The 13,758-nt window shown below is 41.4% G+C and overlaps 1 protein-coding gene across 2 annotated transcripts in view; it reads right to left on the bottom strand.

Annotated features, from left to right (window-relative positions):
- Window positions 1-13,758, bottom strand: part of LOC146588877 (tryptophan 5-hydroxylase 1) — a 162,849-nt gene that overhangs the window by 148,672 nt on the left and 419 nt on the right. Inside the window, exons 2-11 of one of the 2 annotated variants that reach the window (XM_085317131.1) lie at window positions 11,713-11,850; window positions 10,072-10,255; window positions 8,505-8,605; window positions 7,799-7,866; window positions 6,144-6,340; window positions 5,539-5,674; window positions 4,906-5,032; window positions 3,599-3,694; window positions 2,899-3,032; window positions 244-2,525 (exon numbers count right to left, since the gene is read on the bottom strand). In XM_085317131.1, the coding sequence (XP_085173257.1) occupies window positions 2,351-2,525; window positions 2,899-3,032; window positions 3,599-3,694; window positions 4,906-5,032; window positions 5,539-5,674; window positions 6,144-6,340; window positions 7,799-7,866; window positions 8,505-8,605; window positions 10,072-10,255; window positions 11,713-11,850 (1,356 nt within the window). In that variant the 3' untranslated portion in view covers window positions 244-2,350. Of the gene's footprint in view, window positions 1-243; window positions 2,526-2,898; window positions 3,033-3,598; window positions 3,695-4,905; window positions 5,033-5,538; window positions 5,675-6,143; window positions 6,341-7,798; window positions 7,867-8,504; window positions 8,606-10,071; window positions 10,256-11,712; window positions 11,851-13,758 lie in introns of those variants that run through there. The other variant, XM_085317132.1, reaches the window with a different exon arrangement.

Genomic DNA, 13,758 nt, shown 5'->3' with positions numbered 1-13,758 from the left:
GCGCGGGCGGCCTGCGGCGGCGGCGCCCCGCCCCTCGCCCGCGGGACGGAGCGCGGCGGCCGTTTCGAGCGCGCCGCGGCCGTTGAGGCTTCGCCTAACGACTTCGCCCTCAGCGGCGCCGTTACCGCCGCCTCCTCCTCCCCCCTCCTCCTTTCACGGCTGATTGAGCCGCCAAAAACGAGGCAAAACACGTCCCTTCTCGAAGGCGCGTGTACAGTTCCCCATGGAAGAGCACCCGAAGCATGGCATGAAAGGCGTTTATTGCTACAGAGTTGAAAAAAGCTTTGGTGTTTCTATAACAAGTAACAAACCATCGGTGYGTAGTTCGTCGGTATTTAAAGCTTCCACAATAGTTTTAAAATATTTAAATTATTACTGTTCTACATAGCCAGAGGTTTAGATGCACTGAAGCTAAACAAACATGTTGTTAATACCATAAAAATAAATTCATCTGTTTTGGTAGTTTCATTCTTAATTTTTCGTTACACCAGTGCAAATAAAGATACATTTGCTATTTTTCCCCAAAGTATTTGAAACTAGGTGCTAATTTAGCAGGTATAAGGTCTCCTACTTAAACAGATACATAATTTAAACAGATATTAATGCATCTTTCAGCAACATAATCCAATCTCTTAAAAGTGTAGTTTAATACTATGATCACAAAAGCAGGCAAAATAGATCCTCCCTTTTCACTTGCTTAGAAGTAGTAGGTTCCTTCTTTAAAAGGGGAAAATGCATAAAGTCTATTAAAAAGTGAGATGCAAGCCATAAATGGTGTGGACTATTTCTGTATGTCCTAAATGTGAAAGCACATTCATAGGAAGAGCAATGTTGGGTTGATAAGTCATAGAAAAAACATCAAGATTTGATTTAAACAGTGAATGCCTTTTGGAGAGTGCTTGCGCGTGGAGCAGGTATCGCCTACATGAAGGGATGTGAAACAAACTGAACTTCAAGCACCTTCTCCAAAGTACTTCCAACTTCCAAGTCTTGGACAACAGTACCTCGTGTGTAAATTTTCAGCCCATTTTTCCAGTGACCTTCACTGCTGCAAACCATGGATTTTCTAATAAGCTCTACATACAAAGACACAGTTCCTAGCATGCTATTAAATATCCTCTGCCTATCKGAGAGCTCCCATTCAGACGTATTACACCCTTTCTGTATATCCATTTCACATACATGGCTGGCAGAAACAGCACCCAGCACAGTTTTGTACATCCATACAAGATGCCCAAAACTCATAAAACTGGGAAGTTTGCTACTATGTAATACAGACAATTCAGTAGGTCACCMTTTCCTGTATTTGTAAAGTGGTCTTTAGAGACAGATGCACTTTACACCAAGATATTTGTATGTATAGCCACACTGGCCTTTCAGTTATTAATTGCCTGATAAGAATGAAAGGGTTCAGGCTTAGTAAAGAAAATAGATGTTTCTGTGCAGCTTGCAAGGTCAAAACAAAATGATGTTTATTCTTACTGAAAGCCATACCAGACTGAACTGTGGCTTAGTATTATTTCAGAACTGGGCTTCACTTAGAGTCCTGGGAAGCTATTTCTGTAACTTGGAAACGGTTTTAGGTTTGGTATTAAGTCAGTACCTGAATGCTTGTTATATTGTTGGCTGAATTTATTTAATGAAGAAGAAGGCAAATGGTATTTCCTTGCTGTCTTCCTTCAGGTGCTATACCAGGGACAGGAGCAGGGGCTCATTAGGCTGATAACAAATCTGTTAGACTGAATGAAATCCTCATTCTAAGAGGAACATGCCATTCAATGCATTTGCCATTCTTGAGGGGCAAGGACGATCCCTCTGAAAGCAAGATTTGACCCTCCCCAAATGTTATCATGATGAACTTGCAGCTATTTGTGTGCTGATGTGCCTGAGTTGCCATAATTCAAGTTTTAATCTTAGTAGCATAGACTTAAAAGCATTGATTACTACAATTTCCATGCTATAAAACTTTCCTGACTACTAGAATCCAGAAAAGACATTTTCCTAGAGTGAACTATTCATATATGCTTCTGAAGGTGGCTTATGAAGCAATAGACCCCATCCCTGATGCACAGACCTCAGTTTTGCTCCACACTAGTAATTTCTGTATTCTCTTAGTAGCTTTGCATGGGCAACTCCAGGCCCTTTTTTAATCCAAGAAACATGAATTGGGTGGGGAGAGAGAAAAATACATTTTTTAAGAGACTTTGAACGGAGAAACAGGATAAAGTGATTTTCCTTATGAGCAACTCCTTTGCCCATTTGTAAGAGTTGTGTATACAGCACTTCGTGCCTAGAATGAAATTAGTGAACAAAAGAAGGGTTGACCAAGTGCACACTGCCACTTGCAGTATTAAACTTCCAGTTGCTTGCCCATCTTGCTGAGGGCATCGCTGACAATGTCCAACTCATGACGGAGCTCATTCACCACACTGGCAATGCTCTTGGTGTCTTTTAGGATCTGCACACTTTGCGTATATGGATTGTACTTCACACCAAATGGGCGCTTGATGGTTTTTGCAAACTCTCTGTTCAAGTGAAGAAAAAAAAAAATGAGAGAGAGAGAGAGAGAGAGAGAGAGAGAGAGAGAGAGAGAGGGAGAGGGAGGGAGGGAGGGAGGGGAAAGGAAAGGGGAGTTATAAACCAAAAACCAAATGCATCCTGTGTGTGCAGTGTAAATAACCACTTATCTAAAGCACTTATTTTCTTAATGACAGTAATAATTATACATTTTGTCATCTCTCCCGCTCAGCACATGGGAGACCAAGCAAATATTAAATTCATCTTTCCAACCCACATAAGGTAATTACAAAACTCTGTGACAAGAACGAACGTTTGGTGTTGCGGCTGGGAGATGCCTACAATTAAATCTGCTTTTATGAAACAAAAAACAAGTAGTACCTCATTTTTTCCTTTGCTTCTTCAAAACTTTCAGAAACAAAATATGCCTCCTGGAAAGTTGTAATGAGGCATTCTTGCTTGCAGGTAACCTTTGGATCAAAGGGCTTGACTTTGGCACTGCCAGAGAGGGCGTGCTGGGTAACACAGTGTTACCATGTGTTGAGGAACACCGCCGCCAAAAGAATCCAAGCAGACGACATGAGGTAAACAGTGAATTAAGAAAAGATGAAATGAGACCACATTCAGTCTATCATCTCTTAACAGTTGTATCTGCAACTGAATAGTGGTTAAAGCTTAAAGAACTAAACAATACAGGGTCATATTTCACCAACACAGATCCAAGAAGGGATTCCTCAGATATRAGGATATTCTGTGAACAAGAGCAGTATTTTCAAAATATGGTTAAACCATTAGAGCTTCATTCTGAAAACAGAGCTACTCAGAATCTAATGTTAAAAAATACCGGTCATTAATACTCCATCTGAAAAACAGGGAAGCTGCTCAGCATATATACAAAAACAGGCTGCCTACTGGTGAGTGCTACAGCAAATTCACAGAAATAGTCATCTCTACAGTAAGTATTTAGAAGTTTTCAAAATACGTATTTTCAGAATTATAGTTCATAAAAAATGAGGCAGAACAGTGATAATAATCAGACAAGAACAAAGAAAAGGGGGAAATAAGCAGCAGACATTCTTACCTTGAGCTCACTAATTGAAGAGAGCAAGCCAGCACCATAAACTCTTAGCTGTCCCTCTTGCTTACACAAACCAAACTCCACAGTGAAGAAGTAACACTGAAACAGAGAAGGGAGTAAAATAATTCAGCATATAAGAAAGATACTGCAGATGTAGATGGGGCATTCCTATTTGTAGGCAGTGTCAAACAGTTAATGTCAAAGAATCATCACTTGCCAGCCATAATCGTATCCTTAAGGAGGAGGTAGTCCAGAACGGAAGGGTGAACAATCGGAAGATTAGATGTTTCTAATAAGCAAGTCTGACAGTCTGGTATTATTATTCCACACCTGGCTAGGCCAGAAGTTCTTAGTAACAGTAGGAGCATGGAGRTGTCAATCTGCCTTAGTTCTATGAAACATCCTGTCATGACAGGACAGTCTCAACTTAACAGAAACATTCAACAGATAGGAGTATCAAGAGTATCTATGAGTGAGTGAAAACATCAGCCAGCCCCAGTTTGTTCCTCTTTTGCTTCATGGGCTAAAAATTTAAAGATGTTTAGTTCGCTAGATTTGAGGATTTGAGGAGATGTATGGGGAAGAAAGGTATTGTCATATACAGCTTAATTCTACTCTAGCAAAAATTTTACCATTAGCAACAATGGGGAAGGGAGGAAACCCCCCCCGCCCCCTCCCCCCCAAAAAAAACAGCTAGCAAAACAGTTCTTATATAGTTGTCATCAATTACTTCTCATGTGAATTTAAGTTTCTTCTTAATTTTTTTTGCCAAAGCATCCAGAAGCTGTTATCCAGAAAGTACTTAAATTGCTTTGAGTGAAAAGTATCTAATGCTAGACACGTTCATTGACATTGAAGTCATTTCAATTTCATTCATTAAGCCTTTAAATTAATTTGACACATTAAAGAAATAAATGACTAAAATCACTGATCCATATTCCCAGAAGTAAAAAGAAAAATCTTCCCGTCTGGAAAAAAACATGCCATAGAACTTCTTTCAGAATCAAGTTATCTGCCCCCAGGGATTGTGCCCTTACATGATAGCCAAGTGAAGAAAAATACCAGTCGTCATACAGTTCTTTTTTTAAAGAGAAGACAAAAAAAAAAGAAAAAGGAAAAAAAAAAGTTTTTTTTTCCTAGCATGGAATCTTGTTACATGCTCTATATCAGAAGAAGCGACAGCCAGTGAGATAGGCAGATCTAGCCACTAATGTGGCTAATGTTTTTTTTTTTAGTTGAGAGGAGTGGAATCAGCCTAGAGAAGTACTAAGCTGCAACTCAGTGAGATTATCAGGAACTGAAATACTCACTGTTGCCAGTTTTTGGACAGCCTCATCTGATGCCCCAAGTGATGCAAGGCCAATTTCCTGGGAGAACTGAGCAAAACTGGGTTCAGCCAAAAGAGGGACATGGCCTAGGAGTTCATGACAGGTATCACTGGAGAAAGAGACAAAACAAGAAATCTGATTATCCTTATCTTTGGTGGAGTGGAAAGGCAACACCACTGAACAGAAAAAAGGCCTTGTGTGAAATTATTTAATATTCAAAAGACAGAAAAGCATAAACCATGTTAAGCTGAAAGCAACTGAACAGGTCATACCAGCACTAGTAAAATACATTAACTCAGGTTTCCAGATTAGGATGTCTGAAATTCAGATCTGAGCTCCACATTTAAGAGGTAAATATATGGTAAACTAACTCTGCTCTGAGTGAAGTCAGAGCTTTCCATTAGCATGATACACTTTCAAAAATCCTGCGCCTGTGAAGGTGGTACACAAACATGCTAAAACATCATTACATTCAGTGCGAAGGGCAGGTGGTTCAACATCTTTAAAAATAAGGTGTCTTGATGGTGTTCTTGAATGACTTTTAGTAGCTTGGCTTTGGGCAGCAAGATTCGAAAATGCCTGTGTCAACTTCTACCCCAAAATTAGATGACTTACGGCTCTGGTGTATAGAGAGGGTCCGAGCTATGTCTAACATATTGAGTGCAGTGAAAAACTCTGAATGCTAAACCTGCCAGGAAGTCTCTCGGAGACAGGTATCCAGCAACTGGGCGAATGGTGAAACCTGTGCGCTCTGAAAATCAATGGAGAAATCATACATCAGTTTAATGTCGAAATATRTAACATTCTCATCTTTTTTGCTACAACTGGGGTAAACGCACAGCACTACTTGGGCTCAAGAGCACATGAGAAAAGCAGGCATGATTTGAAAGATTAAGTCTAAGCTTGAGAGATGGCCAGTTTAGTCAAACCATACTTGCCTCTGTGTAAGTGGATTTTCTACCCTTTTGGGCCTACAACAAACAATACAGCTAGATACCTCTTTGGCCAGTCCTAGCACTTTTTACAGTTAGCATTGCCCCTCAGATGTCACTGTATATATCCAAGACAATACTTTGAAACAGGGTTAACTAAAAGGCCTATTAAAGGACCAGAATGCATACAAGCCGAGTGGCTAAGGATGTTTGTTTGTGCCTACATACTGGCAGCATGCTTTCATATAGACCTTAACTTCCTTTGGTGTAAGGAAATTAGTACATTACCTTTCAGGAAGCGAGAGACATCTTCCAGCTGGGGAATATTGTCTTCCCGGTACCCACAGTACTTAGTGAGCAAAGGTAAGTTTTTTAGGTACTCTCTACAGGCATGAGTAGGATAAAGCTTGTTAAGTTCTCGATATACAGTCCCCCAAGTTTTGATCTCCTCCTCAGTAAATTCAATCTTGGGAATTGGGTCACCACTGCAAGGAGAAGAGGAAGAAAGGATATTACTTGGTGAATGGCTTATTATGAATGACTCCTTTACCTACTATTATTATTTAACATTTATATGGCTGTGACACCCAGTCAGGTTTAAGATCTCATTGCACTGTCGAATACACAGCAAGACATGGTCTATGCCCTGGAGAGCTTGAAGTCTAAGGGTTTGCTCTATTTTCCACCTACGGAGCATGAAGGCTCCAGTCCTACAAGAATTTCTTAGGTGTTTAAAACGAAGAATAAAGTTTAAAATTCTTGCAAAACCTTCACAGCTTCAGGAGCCGAGAACACATTCTTTTTCCTGTAGGACTTCCCTGTCTTTATATGATTACTTTTCATTGCCTCTTTGATTTCTTTAAGAAAATAGTAACTTCCTAAATTACTCAATGAATGGAAGTAGCTAAATGTACATTAGGTAAAAATCACATTTTCGTGCAGAGGAGACAAGCATCTGTCTGACCATACTCATTCTAGCCCATCTTTCCTAACTAGCCCTTTGGATCTTGATTAAAGTGAATTATTGCGAAAGTGTGACCTAAAGCTCACTGAAAGCAATGAAAGTGTTATATCATGCTTGCACTGCTGCCCAGGTAACCAGTATGTTAACATCCCAGGGGAAACTGTGTTAATTACACATCCACAATAGCTGGCAGTGTGCTGTCAGGTCCAATTGCATTAATGCACAGTGCAAAACAGCTCTAGATACCCAACATTTCTAGGTCATTCCTAGAGAAGAAACTTGGCATCAAAATTCAAGCAGGCAACACCAGCACAAAAATCATGTTCCAAATGACATTAAAGTACTGGGTTATGTAACTCTAACTGTTTTAAGAGAGAGACACACATACACACAAACACTCCCCCCAGCACCMTCTCTRAACACAAAGGTCCTTTGAGTTTCAYTTCACACAAAACTTCTTATCTAGGCACCACATGCACTGTTTTGAACCAGAAAATAGAACTCAAGTATTCAATTTTGCCCAGAGAATTTATATTCAGCAGCCAACAGCCTATATACCAGCACCTGCCTCTGCTCCCTTTCCATCATCAAGGAGGCCAAACTGCTCTGATGGAGTTACACCAGTATGTGCTGCCCACCCCCTYGCTTCTCACCCACATTTCCAGAGCAGCAGAGAGCGACCACAGTGCCCAAGTCCTCGCTGCCGCTCTAACACTGAGTGCTGTTGTGGGTACTGCAATTACCAAGCAGCTGTGATCTGATTCTCGGACTGATCAGAGGCCCAGGGAGCCATAAAATGGCTTAGCCTGATCTTTTAATCTTGCCTTACAGCTGGCTACTTCAGATTTACCCCTCCAGATTCCTGAACCAAGAACATCTCAGCTATACCTGAACCCAGGGAACATGAGCTCCTGCCAGTCTACCCTGCCTATTATTTCAAAGCACAAGGAAGACTTATTCTGGAAGAAGTCAAGCTTACTGTCTGTAGTTCATAGCCAGGTCTGCGAAATACTTTCGCCTCTTGCGATAGACATTGTCTTTGAAACCCTAAGAAAAAAAAAGTTATAGGCATTTGTAACCTGTATTGAAAAAATAAAAATAAGACACTTGAAATGCCTTCAGTGAGAAATATAAAAGCATGCTACATAAGAAGGAAAGGACAGGAACCTAATAGCTGTAGTCTGAAATGTTTGTTAACTGAATCAAGCACATACCCCAGTTTAAAACAAGTATCAGTAGTTATATGCATGCAACTATGTATTTGGAAGACAAGGATTTTTTTTTTATTACTATAATCACTATTTATACAAGTTTTGTTACCCACTTGATTATTCTAAATTACAGAACAAGCTGTCCACTGTCCTTTTGCACTGTTCATTTGCTCCAGTTACAATAGGGAAGAAAGAAAGAGAAGCCCAGCCTGCCTCACAACAGCTTTCTTTTTGTATGCAACCACTCAGGGCCCAGAGTCCTAGAGTCCTTACGTGAACAAGCCTGAAGGCAAGGGAGCTGAATTCAGTGAGGACCTTGCCTGAACTAGAAAGAGAGATGAAACCCTCAAGAGAAAGTGCTCAGAACCACAGAGGCAGCGTTGTGGAGAGGGAGCAGGAAAAGTCACATTTTTAAATAAGTCTCACCAAGTCCTTTTCTTCCTAAGGATTGGGCACAAAGGGAAAGATACTTACTGGATGGTCAGCATCCAAATCGGACCCGTACATCAACACTCGGTTTGCACACTTATCCAAATCTGAGATCTTCTTAGGAAACCAGGGAACACTCTCCATGTCTAGGGAATGCATGAAATCCACAAAGTTATTAATAGTGTGAAGCTTGCTGAGGGAGGAAATGCTACTTTCAAGTATGGCTATGGCAGTTACAAGCAAAATCTATAAATTAAAGGGATCATGAACAGGACAAGGGAGTCCACTGCCTATCTGGCACCAGCCTACAGCTCACACTTCCTCCTCTGTCACTGCCACATTTCTGCCCACAGAGCACAGCCTGCTTCAAAATGCCCAGGGGAGGAAGCAGTTAATATGCATTTTCTGTGGTCCTTACTACTACTCTTATTAATGTTAAGAGTAGTATCTGGAGGCTCCCGCCAAGACAAGACTTCTTTGTGCTCAGTGCTGGGCTAATCTTCTAAGGTACAAAGTATGCAAACAGACAAGGCAATAAGCAGAAGGGATTTGCCTGTGGTCCTGGGCAGAGTGGGAGCAGGTTTCATTCTCCTGTACTGCTTAACCGACCCTGAGAAAGAAAGGGTGCATTGTGGTTAGGCACCCCACAAAAGCCATCAGGCTCTGATGAAGAGTTTGGGGCAAGAAGAAAAGGAGGCAAGTTCAGCCTTACCACCTGGAAGAGATTCATCATTACAGTTTTATCGCTGACTTTGTTTTCCTCGCCCAGGAAGGGTTTTCCCAAGGTCTTGGCAGCATCATTAATACACTGTGACAACCAAAGGATTGTTTTCTGCCCTGCTGCTGTTCAGTTTTCTTAAAAGGATAGATAGAGGGAACGTTTAGATTGAAATTCCCCTTACATAAAGCTAGAATAAGCAATTTTTATCTGAGACAACCTGATATTACTTGCCCCAGCTACCATCCTATGCCGAGCACAGTAGCTGAGAAATACCATGGCACTGACTTGCTGCTGCCCTGAACTTTGAGCATCCCTTGAACTAGGGGAAAAGGTAAACATGTGAAAAACCTAAAGTTAAAGTGTGCCTCTTCCACACTGAAGTAAATAACTTCCCATGATGAAAACCGGTAAATAAATCAAGAGCTACATGAGGAATTTCCAAAACTTGTTTCACTCTTCCTAGTTCTCATCCTGAATTGGTATTTGCCATTATTACACCTTTCCCATCATGGTCTGCCAGCACTAGCCAAGCCATGCATTCAGACTCTTCCCTGAATCCTTTTCCAACGCCAGTCTGCACTGGTCTCTGCTGTGCCAACCGCTGGCACAGTTGTATCTCTTCTGCTCAGCACATAGGATCTCTGCAGAGAGGACGGAACAGGAGCACAGAGCAGGAAGCAGTAATTTGTACTAGTCTAAAATAGCCTCTATTCCTAGAAGATTGCCAGCCAAGGCAGCCCTACTCGTGTCATTTAAACTACACTCACAACACTAATGGCAAACACTATRCAAGTGCAGAGGTGGACATTGTAAAAAGATTTCAAATCAACACAGAGGCATACTATTTTTCCCTCTTTGCATGATTTTGCCAAAACTGACGTTCATACTTACCATTTTCCTGCACGGTTAAGTACTCTGTCGAGTTCATAGAGACAACGTTGACGTGGGATTTCAGGAGCTGGAAGATCTCATTCAGTTGTTCCCTGTTACTGTCGCAGTCCACAAAGATCTCAAACTCAGAATTTCTTCTCTTGGACTTTCGTGATTCAATATGCACCAGATTCACATGCTTCTCCTGTTTCGTAAGAAGAAGAGTTTTCAAACAGATTGGCCAAACCCTAGTCATTTTCCAAACAAATATTTTGCTGCCAATGAATATTTACCATATTTGTGATTTTTTTTTAATTAATTGGATCTCCTGACAGCACTTCACTTATCAGAAAAGAAAAAAAAATAGAAGAAAGAATGGTTTCACTTTTAGAAAGCCAACTGTTCAGTAGAATAGGAAAGAGGAGCTGTGTTCTTTCAATTTTGTTTACATTCAAGCAACACAGAAAGACACAGTAAAAAGGATTAAAGTCATTGACCATTTTCTTTCACGCCCTCTCATACGAATTTGATCAGCAACTAGGTGTAGGGGTAGAAAAAAAAAAGAAAAAAAAAAATCACCAGGCTGCCAATCAGCTCACCATGTAATTATCTCACAGCCAAGCAAGAGATTTAAAAGCAGTAGTTTCCCAGGTATAAACTTCCCCTTTCTTTTATTTGAAAAAAAATTTAATCACATGCCTTATACCAGGAAAATACAGGACCTTCTAGGTTAGGTCATGCAGGGCCAGGTGACAGACTGCAGTAGCACTGCTCACATTCCCTGTGCAATTTCTGCCCAGCAGGTGAGGGAAGGCAGCCATACAATTGCAGCACAAATACCTCTGTTGCCCTCAGTGTGGCTAGACAGAGTAGAAAGGGCACCGAGAGTGTCCAGCACAGCTCAGCAATCCAAGTATCTACCTGCTATCAGCAGTAGCTTTGCATCCTGTACCAAAAAATCTGTGCCTTGTCTACAATTAGCCCAAACAGCCAGGCTCAAGGTACAAAAACTGTTCCTGCCTATGAGCCAGGGCCACGATTATTCTGCACRCACCCAGCCCCAAGAAAGGATTCAGCTCCTTCCAGGCACTTGGCAGCAACTCCATCTATTTTGTGGAAAAGCATTAACATCAGTAGACCTAAAAAAGAGCTAATCTGAAAACATGGAAAGAGTTTGTGTGCCTGGCAGTTGCCACRACGAGGAACGTTCTTGCCAGGGGAAAGTGGACTAATGGGAACACGCAGGTCAGAGGCACCAGGGTCACTCCTGAACTCACCAGCATTTGGGGCAGCTGGATTCACACCAGCCAGCACTTGGGCAAAAGCTCATGTTTAAGTTTAAAGTATTGGGATATGCAACTGTTTCAGAACCATTTCTTTARTGAACAGAAACGATGAGTGCCAGTTCTCTTCCATTAAGGCCAGAGGCAAAACTCTCCCAGTCTTCAGTAGGTGCAGATAGATAAGATGCTTCTGAAAATTTTTAGCCAGCATCTAATTTGATGCATAAATTTGCCTTCACAGGTAAGTTCTGCCTTTGCAGGGAGTTATGTTTAAGAAGTTTATCTTTAACAAATGCACGTAATTAATTCTAGCATGTTCTGAAGTTACTCGTACGATTTAAAAATRCAGAACTGCTGTAGAAGTGTGATTATTACATACCTGAAAGAGTTTTAAGGCTTTTACAAGTCCTCCGACTTCATTCTTCAAGGAAAAAATGATGGCTGTTCTACCTCTTTCAGATGAATGGTCTTTGTTCTCTTTATTGTCTTCAATCATCATGTAATTAGACTTATTTAACTAAACACAAGTAAAAAACACTTTATTGAACGAGTAGTAACACAAACAGTGTAAAGTTTACATTTCAGTTTGTCTTGGTATAATATTGAGCTTTGATTGGTCAACACAAAAGAAAAGATGCCAGTCAAATCACTGTACGCATTAACAGGCATAAAGTTAGGTACACACAGGATCTGTGTATGCTGGGGATTAAGTACTTCCACCACCACCACCACCACCACCCAGTTAGACTATTTCGTAAAAATCTTTGGTAGTTCTCTAGGATGCAGAAACTATTTTCAAAGTGTAGTATATAATTAGTGTTAGCTACAAGGCTTTTTAAAATTCAGCAGAAAGAGTGAGTTGAATAAATTACTTGTTAGCAGATTTGATAAACTTTACCAAAGAAACTAATCCAAAACCCATTGAACAGAACTAGGAGAAAATGAACCAGACTAATAAGTTTGAAATGAAGAAAAAAAAWTAAAAAACATTGCTTTGCTTTTGCTACTTAGTTGTAAACCACTGCTTTTTACATAGAAAGCAGAAAAAACTTAAAGAGCTAAATGTTGTGCTGACCAGGCTCTTGCTGACCATCAACACASTCCTCCTCTATTCAACCACAACAGAGATATTCTGTCCGTTCTGCTAATTCACATGCCAAATGCTAAATAAATCCCAAATCACACTCTGAAAATTCTCAGACAGGCAACAGTGCAGGACCACGTGGCTATATTCATTACTTATGATTACATTCCTTACTGCATTGAAATCAGCGGATATCAGAGACCATATTCTTAGCTAAATGTATCCAAGCCATAAATAGAAACACTATAGAAACTATTAAGAGTCTGGAAAATGCAAAGAAAAAGAAAAAATACTTGACAYAGAGCCTCTGCTTCTAACTTTCTGTTGTTCAAATCCTGTGAAAACAAACCAGAGAAGGTTTCTGAAACAGCCAGTGAGAAAGGGCAGCGATTGTGTGAGGGACACAGTTGCTACTTGGAACAGATTCGATATAGTTTGTAGTTAAGACACRATTATCTGATTGACAGCTTATCTGGGAATGGAAAGAACAAGAGCAGCAACTACAGAAGTGACCAAAATGCAACAGTTCTGTTGATTTCCTTCTACAGTCTCTCCAAATGTGAAGGCTAACAATAGTTTAAAAAGTTAAATATTTATCTCTGACAATATGACCTTATGGGTGACCACTACCAGATGTGATATTACAGTGCAATTTTTCAACCATACTAAAAATTCTTCCTGGGAGCCCATCGCAAGATACCAAACCTAAAGCTGTGTTGTGAACAAAAGCTTGTTTGGCTTGCAAAGATCTGGGGGATATGGACAAACTATCGCACGTCAGACTTTGCTTATTATGATCAGTGCTCCCCTTTCCACAAAGGGGCACAGGGCAGTATCCACAACAGCGGCCAACAGATGAGCRTTGATTTTCTCTAGTCTCGTCTTGTCTGACCTACCAGGTATATTCATATTGTAACATGAAATAATCCAGTCTGGGATTTTTCTAGGATGCCACAACTCTACCCACTAAGCAACAACGCAAGAAAAGTTATTTTTGTGATGCCTTAGTTTTCACCTGCTTGTATCTGAATTGTACCAAGTTACCTGGCTTTCCTCTTCCTTCCAGAGGCGCCAGCACCCCTCCAAACGGGGGCCCCCCAACCTCAGCCGCGCAGCGCATTTCCCCCGGCGCCGGGGCAGCGCCCGGCGCCCGCGCTGCTCTCCCCAGTAACCAGCGCCAGAAAAGCACCTTTCTGCCCCCAGAACAAGCGCGCTGGGGGGCGCGACGGGGAGGCCCCCGGGGGCCGAGGCCCACGGCAGCCGACAGCCCGAGCTTCAGGAAAGCAGCCCTCCCCGCGAGGCAGCGCCCGCTGCGCGGCGGCGCCCGCGGGCTCCCGCGGC

The sequence above is a fragment of the Rhea americana genome, unplaced genomic scaffold (genome assembly GCF_003343005.1).
Source record: "Rhea americana isolate MKP2758 unplaced genomic scaffold, rheAme1 scaffold_49, whole genome shotgun sequence".
Lineage (NCBI taxonomy): Eukaryota > Metazoa > Chordata > Aves > Rheiformes > Rheidae > Rhea > Rhea americana.
Note: the sequence above shows the minus strand (reverse complement) of the source record. Positions and strands in the feature narration are given on the sequence as shown.